Source organism: Zingiber officinale, chromosome 4A (assembly GCF_018446385.1).
Source record: "Zingiber officinale cultivar Zhangliang chromosome 4A, Zo_v1.1, whole genome shotgun sequence".
NCBI lineage: Eukaryota > Viridiplantae > Streptophyta > Magnoliopsida > Zingiberales > Zingiberaceae > Zingiber > Zingiber officinale.
Window position 1 is genome coordinate 488,862 of NC_055992.1, and position 9,220 is coordinate 498,081.

The 9,220-nt window shown below is 35.7% G+C and overlaps 1 protein-coding gene across 1 annotated transcript; it reads left to right on the forward strand.

Moving 5' to 3' along the window:
* The first annotated feature begins 5,988 nt into the window (after positions 1 to 5,988).
* Positions 5,989 to 8,641, forward strand: LOC121969157 (cyclin-D2-1-like). Its single transcript, XM_042519103.1, has 6 exons — positions 5,989 to 6,440; positions 6,524 to 6,610; positions 7,090 to 7,185; positions 7,267 to 7,468; positions 7,549 to 7,679; positions 7,759 to 8,641. Exons 1-6 carry the CDS (start codon positions 6,165 to 6,167, stop codon positions 7,960 to 7,962), a joined length of 996 nt encoding a protein of 331 aa, XP_042375037.1. The 5' UTR covers positions 5,989 to 6,164; the 3' UTR covers positions 7,963 to 8,641.
* The last annotated feature ends 579 nt before the right edge of the window (positions 8,642 to 9,220 follow it).

Here is a 9,220-nt window from a genome sequence, read left to right on the forward strand (position 1 = left end):
GTAAATCATAAGGACTTCATTTAATATAGTGGCCTTTTGCATGGGAGGCGATGATCTACGATGCATTTAGCATATGTTGAGAATCGATTTCATGATCTATTATAATAACACCATATATTATTATCAAGTATGTTAAGTGTATTATATTGCCTAATATTTGGATATGGAGGGGTAAAGTGATACATTGAGTTTATTAATTGAAAGTCATCGACACTTTACCAATTTTTTTTTCATTACAAACTACTCGAATTAAATACTCCTTAATTTTAAAGGAATGAAATAATTTAAGAATTGAATTCAATTGAAAATCAAATTGCACTTTAAAAATTAGTATAAAATAAAGTACAAATTGATTTATCGAAATAACTTTTTGTAGCTTACAAAATTTAATATGCTATATTTAAATGTTTGAAAAATGATAATAATTGAAAATTTTAATTTTAGAGGTTGAAAATAGATGCCAACTGATTAATTATACGTATAGATTTTGATTAGTATTAACATTTTGACCCTTTACTTATGATTTATAGATTCTCTTATATCCTAAAATTTTAAAATGCTTGATTTTTTATTTTTAAGTTATATATTTACTAAATATCAACTCGTACGTGTCTTTCAAAATTAATTGTTTTTTTTAACAATCATAAGATTCTAGATAACATAAATAAAACAATAATGTTTTTATACCTAATTAATTTTAATTATAAAGTAATTTATATGTTTTTAATTTATTTTATAAATTATTTTTATATATTTATAATTAAATATTTACAATGTTCTCGATGTAAAAAATATTAAGTTGTCTATTGATGATTTTCAATTAACAAGGATGTATTAAGATGATTTGACCTAATTTTTTTTTTTTATCATCTTATAATCAAAGAGTAGGCCACTATATAAAACTCCCATTAATATAGAGTTTCGAGGAAGGGTGGGAGTGGACTATACTGAATCTATTATATGTAGTTTTATCTTTCATTATAAGAGTATGTTAACGCAATGCTTCCATCTGTTAGATTATATATTTATTTGTTTATAATTTTTAGGACAATTTGGACCTTTTTTAATAGAGTTTAGGGTTTCTTAACTTAACTATATAACACCTTATACTCTGTATCAATTTTAAGATATCCAATAATATGGTTAGTTTTTTTTCCTTCTCTTAATTTCTACATGGTATCAGAGCGGTTCTCCTTCTCTAACCTAATTTTTTTCTACCGCCCCCTGTTATTCCTTTCTGTTGTCGCTGTTATCTCCTATTGCTGCTATTGATTTCGGCGCCGACATCTATTTTTTTATCGATTGCGGCGCCGACGTCCTGTCCTACTGATTTCGGCACTGACACTATTTTCTGCCGATTTCGGTACCGACGTCTTGTGCTGTTAATTTCGACGCCGACACTCTTTTCTACCGATTTCGGTGTCGAAGCTCTATGTTGTCGATTTCCGCACTAACGTCCTTTTTTACTAATTTTGACACCGATGCCCTGTGCTACTGATTTCTACATTTGACATCCTTTTCTGTCTCAGATTCTTTGTGTGACCATGAGTCATCCTGATATCAATTTTTACGGATCATACAAATGTGTATCTTTACAGTTTGGTTATTCTAAGAATTATTCATTCTGTCATCATACTTGGTTGTGCAGATGCTTCATGAAAATTTGATTCATATATGTTTGAGCAGTTTCAACAGTTCCTTGCTTCACATCCCTCTGCCATGTCAGCTTCCTCTCATATAGGTTTGTCGTCGTCTGGTATTTCAGGTATATGTTTATCCTTGTGGATTTTGGACTCTGGTGTCTCCCATCATATGTCATCCAATTTATCATCTTTTATTTCTTTTTCTCCTAGTTCATCTATATCTATTGTGAATGCTGATGGTACTCCTATTGTAGTTTCGAGTGTGGATTTATCGTCTTTTCATCTGAGTCGTTCATCTTCTGATTTTTATTTGTGGCACTCTTGCTTAGGTCATGTTTCAGCGCATCGTTTGTAGTTTTTAGTCTCTATAGGAGCATTAGGACTTTTAAAAAGTTCTAATATTTCTGATTGTAGTGGTTGTAAACTGGCAAAATTTTTTACCTTACCATTTTCTAAAAGTCCGTATTTTTCTTCTACTCCATTTGATCTTATCTATTCTGATGTGTGGGGACCCTCTTCTATTCCTACAAAAGGGGAGGGGGTCAAGGTATTATGTTTCGTTTATTGATGATTGCACTTGTTACTCTTGGGCCTACCTTATGAAACACATGTCTGATTATCTTACAATTTTCAATAAATTTAGAGTTCTTGTGAAGACTCAACATTCTAGTGTCATAAAGTATTTTCGTTATGATTTGGGGGTGAATATACTTCGAATCAATTTTCACATTTACTTTTGATGGTACTATTCATCAAACCTCATGTACAGATACTCCTGAACAAAATGGCATGGCTGAACGGAAACATAGACATCTTGTTGAAACAACCTGTTCATTTTTATTGTCTGTCAGTGTTCCTAGTGCTTTTTGAGGGGAAGCAATTCTTACTACTGCTCATGTCATTAATAGAATTCCAACCTCACATAATTCAGGCTTGTCATCTTTTGAAAAAATTGTATGAGTATGCTCCTGTCTATTCCTCTTTGCGTGTTTTTGGTTGTACTTACTTTGTCCTTCGTCCACATGTAAAGTGTAATAAGTTAGCCTCTCGGAATGCTCTTTGTGTCTTTCTGGGTTATGGTGTTAGTCAAAAAGGATATCGTTACTTTGATCCCGTTAGTCAAAAATTGTATGTCTTTCGTCATGTTGTGTTTCTTGAGTATATTTCATTCTTTTCTATTGCGGCTAGTTCGCATAATATGACAAAGTTAGATCTATTTTGTATTGATCTTTTCAATACTGATACTGAGGAAGATTCACCCACAAATCCTACTGGTAGTTCAACTGAATCTGGTACTTTAGTTCCCGAGATATCCGCTCCACATGTTCCTCCTTCTGCCACTACCCAATTATCTCTTGAGGTTACAAATGATCATTTTCTCCACCGTCGTCAATCCATTCGTGTTCGTAAGTCTACTAAAGTACTCACTCTTGTTATTCTCATTCTTTTGCTTTACTTGTTCATTTATTCATTGTCTTTCTGAGCCTGAATCCTATAGAGAAGTTGTTTGTAACTCACTTTGGCAGAGTGCTATGACTGAGGAACTAATTGCTTTGCATCAGAGTCATACATGAAATTTGGTTCCATTGCCACTAGGAAAATATACTATTGGTTCTCGTTGGGTATATAAGATCAAAACTAAATCTGATGGATCTATCGAACGATACAAAGCTCGTCTTATTGCTAAAAGTTATTCTCAAGAGTATGACATGAATTATGAAGAAACATTTGCTCTTGTTGCAAAAACGACAACTGTTCGTACTTTGATTGCTGTTGCTTATGTTTGTTAATGGAGAATATCTCAGATAGATGTCAAGAATACATTTCTAAATGGTGATCTTCATGAAGAAGTTTATATGATACCTCCTTTTGGTATTTCACACAAACCTGGTGAAGTTTGCAGGCTTCGTAAAGCGCTTTATGGTCTCAAACAAGCACCTTGTGCTTGGTTTGAGAAGTTCTTTACAATGATTACTTCATTTGATTTTCATCCTAGTAATCATGATTCATCATTATTTGTCAGATGTACGAGTGCAGGTCGTATTTTTTTATCATTATATGTTGATGACATGACTATTACTGGTGATGATTCTGATGGAATTGCTTCCTTGAAGTATGAGTTGGCTCATTGTTTTGCTATGAAAGACTTGAGTATATTACGTTACTTTCTGGGCATTAAGGTTGCTTATTCTCCGAAAGATTTTCTTTTATCTCAGTCAAAGTATATATCTAATCTGTTTGAGCATGCTCGTCTTATTGATAATAGAGCTGTTAATACTCCTATTGAGACTAATGCTCGATATTCTCCATCTGATGGCTCACCTTTGTCGGATCTTAGTTTGTACAGAACTATTGTTGGAAGCTTGGTTTATCTCACTGTGACTCGTCCAGATATTGCATATGCTGTTCATGTGGTTAGTCAATTTATCGTTGCACCAACTGCAGTTCATTAGGCTGTTGTTCTTCGTATTCTCAGGTATCTTCGGGGCACTCAATTTCAAAGCTTTTATTTCCTTCTACTTCATCTCTTGAGCTGCGTGCATACTCTGATGCAGATTGGGCTGGTGATCCTACGGATCACAAATCTACCACTGACTTCTGTATTTTTGGGTGATTCCCTCATTTCTTGGAAAAGTAAAAGCAAGATGTTATTTCTAGATCTTTCACAGAAGCTAAGTATCATGCCATGACCTAAACTACTTGTAAAATAGTTTGGTTGTGTTGGTTGCTTGCGGATATAAGTATCTCTTTTCATCAACCTACTTCGTTATATTGTGATAATCAGAGTGTTATTCAAATTACACATAATTCAATTTTTCATGAGCGGACAAAATATATTGAAATTGATTGCCACATTACTCGTCACCATCTTTAGATTAACACCATCACATTACCTTTTGTTCTTTCAAAACTACATATTGCTGATATATTTACCAAGACATATTCCGCTTCACATTTTCATTTCTTATCTGACAAACTCTCAATGCTTCTAGCTGTAGCATCGTGAGTTTGAAGGGGATGTTAGATTATATATTTATTTGTTTATAACTTTTAGGACAATTTGGACTTTTTCTTTTTCTTTTTTTTTTTATAGAATTTAGAGTTTCTTAACTCAACTATATAAGACCTTATACTCTGCATCAATTTTAAGATCCAATAATATGGTTAATTTTTTTTCTTCTCTTAATTTCTACACCATCAATACAGAATTTCGAGAAAAGATCAAAATATATTATAATATAAAGGTGGAATTTGCCACCCTAGCGACCTCACACGGCCAATCGTACGACCATTTGTAAGGAGTGATAAATTAGAAAGTCACAGTTGGTCACCATAGGGAGGACATTTTTCTCGATTTCGCTGAGATTCAACTCCTTGACCTATTGTAGTAATATCCGTCCCATAGTAGTCAATATTGATGATAGAATTCATGTACTTTATAATAAGTGAGAAATAAAAAAAACATATAAAATACTAAAAACAAATAAGTATTTCATAATAATAATTATTCTCTAATAATTAAGAAATAAATAAGTATTTACTAATAATAATTATTTTCTAATAGTCAACTCAACCGTGCTCCGGGGCATGATTAAATCACATTAAGTCTATTATATGTAGTCTTATCTTTAATTACAAGAGACTGTTTCGCGACTTAGATTCATAATCACAATGTGACACGATAATAACTTTATAGTTAAGTCAATGCTTTTTTATCATCTCAATATTTATTTATATTTAGGAGCCTTAAATTTAGTTATTTATTACACTATTTTTATTTCTCCCATCATTCCAAAGAGACTTGTATTAATAATTAATTGTAGGAGTGCAAACGAGTCAAACTGATCTAAAATTTATGGTATTTAAGTTTATTTGATAAGATAATAAATTAAGCCGAGTTTAAAATAAATTAAGCTATTGAAATAATTATTGAGATTGATTTAAATTTATCTTCAGTTTAATTTATTTAGATATTATCTATCTCTCAATTTAAAATTTTTTAATTATTTAAAACTTTTACGTTTTAAATGTATTCATGAACGTTTTCTTTACCTCAATAGTGGTAGTAAAAAATGTCTATATCAAAGCTAGAAAATCAAATCAAATCAAATCAAAGTCACCCTATAATTTTCAATAAATTCCTTCCCTAATCATCACAGTTCGTCAAATATAAAACCACTGTTTACTTAAATTCTCTAATAATTTATGTGTATTTTTAAATAAATAAAATTTTATTTATTTATTTAATCAAAATATAATTTTCTTTATTTATAAAAAAAAGCAAAAAAAAAAATCATATTAATTGGGAAAGCATTTGCTAGCATACCAAAATCATAACAAAGAATCAAGAGTCACCCACCCCATCAATTTCCATTCCCTCCCTCCCTTTCCATTCCCTCCCCAACCCTCCCCGCCATTTTATATACCAACAAACAGAATCGCCTCCTACAATCATCATCTTCTTCTTCCTCGGTGGGGTTGGGCGGCGCTCCATGATGGTGGGGGAGCCATGAGTTGCCCATGCCGCTCACTCTTCCGGACCACACCGCTGCCGCTTGCTGCGACCTTCTGTGCAGCGAGGACGCCAGCCAGCTCGCCGAGGGCACGCTGTGTGAGGGCGGCGCCGTGGCCGCTGCTTCGCCTCCGGTAGAGTTCCCCGACGACTCGGACGAGTCCATCGCCGGGTTCATCGAGTGCGCCGCTGACTACTCGCCCGGCCGCGACTACCCTGACCGATTCCGGTCCAACTCGCTCGACTCCGCCGCGCGCGAAGAAGCCGTCGCCTGGATCCTCAGGGTTCCCCCCTCTGTTTCCCTCTGGTGCGTGATGGATTTCTCGGGCGGTGACTTGCTAGATTGAGCCTGCGTTTTCTGTTTCAGGTGCAGGCATACTACTGCTTCCGTCCGCTGACGGCGTATCTTGCCGTAAACTACATGGATCGTGTCCTCTCTTCTCATCGTTTACCGGTGAGTTGAGTTTTAAGATTGAAGTTTAGGGCTTCGCAGTTTACATAGATTTAACAACGAACACGGTGTGTTTGATGATTTAATATGATTAAAGGAGTGAACCATGAACTGAAATGCCACTATTTTGGGGATATAGAGGACTTTGTTTGTCCTATACATAAAAAGAGAAAATTTGATGGTTCTCTTATATAGAGGCAAATCAAAGAAGATCCTCTTGGCTTCAATTTGTATGTTGTTCTTTTCCCTTTTTTGTGTACTGCTAAGATTTGGTTGATTATTGAAAGTGATCATTTGGTTAAGGGGTCTACTTTATCTAAGACATGAGACATGAGACATGAGGTGAAGGAAATATATAAAGACAATACAAGAAGATGAAGATTTAGATTTCAGAAAGTACTAGTATCATGGAACTGTGTGTTGTTAGTTTCTTTTGGAGATAAATGTGCATAACCTCGTCTATGATGATTCTACATGTGCAGCAAAATGAATGGGCATTGCAACTTTTATCTGTGGCATGCCTCTCTCTGGCTGCCAAGATGGATGAAACAATTCTTCCATCTTTGTTAGACTTGCAGGTAATCGGATTCAAACTCTAATTCTTTGCTATGTATTTACCTTTATAAATACTTGATCTGCTCTTCTTTAAATGAGCTCAGGTTGAGCGTGCGAAGTTTATTTTTGAGCCTCGAACAATTATCAGAATGGAGCTTCTTGTGCTGACTGCATTGAATTGGAGGCTCCGATCTGTCACACCTTTCACTTTCATTAGCTTCTTTGTTCACAAGATCGACTCAGTAGGAAAATATGCGCAATATTTGGTTGCGCTGGCCACTGAAATTACACTTGCAACGATGAAAGGTTACAGAGTTAGGATCTTATTAAGTATGTATGATAAGGAACCCTTTTTTATTACTAATCAGAAACTTGTGGCATAACAGATGTAAGGTTCCTGAGTCACTGCCCATCATCACTTGCCGCTGCAGCCATAATCCGCTCAACTGATGAGATTGTGGGTCTGGATTCTATTAACCCTGAAGCTGCAGCTTCTTGGTGCGCTGGATTGACAGAGGTAAGTTCTTGCGTTGAAGATGCCGAAGGATGTTATCTAACTTACAAAGCGTGTCGTGTTGCATTTCTCTTATTTGTAGGAGGGGATTGCCAATTGCTATCGGTCAATGGAGAATGTTATCACCAATATCTCAAAGAGACCTTCTATGATACTCTCAAACCTTAGAGTAGCCACTTCAATTGACATGGGACAAAGGATCCCTTCCTCTTCTTCTTCACCTAACAAAAGAAGGAAACTGAACAACAATTGCTCATCAGTGGATAGTGGGAAGGAGGGCTTATAGAAACCATATATATCTATATATACTGCCCCTTTTTTGGTTAAGGCTTTAGGAAGTAAGACCAGATGCTTCTTTGGGAGTTGCAGATTCCTCATCATTTTTCAAAGTGAGGGGATGTTAGCCAAGTGATTAGGATACTGGTCTGCAACAATGTGCCTAATCAACAATGTGCCTAATCAGCAGCTAGAGTGGGAGGACATTTTTTTTTTTCCTGTTCTTGAAGTTCTTTAATTTATGGCACCTTGCTATTGATTCAGAATGCAATAGCAAAGTGTTTGAGATCCTCAATGGAGGGGGATCTGCCATTGTGGTAAAGTAGTTGTTCTTGCTTGTGTTGTTTGTGGGAATTATTAAAGTCAAGTCTGAGTTAATTGTCGAAGGGAGGCGAGCAACTGGTGGGTCTCCTTTTACAGCCACAGTAAAGAGGGGATGCCATTAACAAAGCTGGCTGGCAACATGATCGATTCTGTTTTCCTTCGATATACATAAAACTGTGTGATTGTAAGCATCATGCATGAATTATTGAAGCATGCATGTCCACCTGGAGAAAGATGCCTATTCATCCAACTTCAGACTGAGGTCTATGGCCAAGGCCACTATTTGTCTTGTACATAGGTTAATAAGGCCTTTTCAATGTCGAGTTAATCTTATTCAATAAAAAAGGATGCTTCTCTTATGGACACGATGGCTCGCCATTCACTTTCTGTTGGGTAAACGAAGCTTTCAGTGAGCAGCGTAATCAAGAATCAATTGACTGAGAAGGAGTTAGGTGGCAAATTCCATCCATTTACTGGAGCAAAACTTGAATTCAAAGATCAATGCACAGCTTCAGCATGAGCAGCATTAACCACTCTTCTACCGTAGGGACAGGACAGGACGCGACATGAGAGTCGTGGCTCAATAATTTCCAGCAGTGTTCGAGATTGGTGAGTGATGGCAAAAGCTTGTGAGCCCACATGAAATGAGCCTGTTCTAGCAGGCAATTCATACGTAGGAGTCTGTCTTCCGTATCCTCTTCAGATTCCAACAAATACAACGGTTTAGTAATAACCTATGACACACTTTGGTATAATTAAAAGATTTAAAAGATAAGAGACAAAGGGACGTATCATAAAAGCACAGAGCAGCTTTACTCCGCTCTCTGCTTTGGCCTCGACCCAAGGCAAGACCGAGTAGTTGTTGTTCCATGGATGTACGATAAACCACATCAATGTACAGTGAATGCTCACTCACGAGAAAGGAAGCTAGGTATAGAACCAAC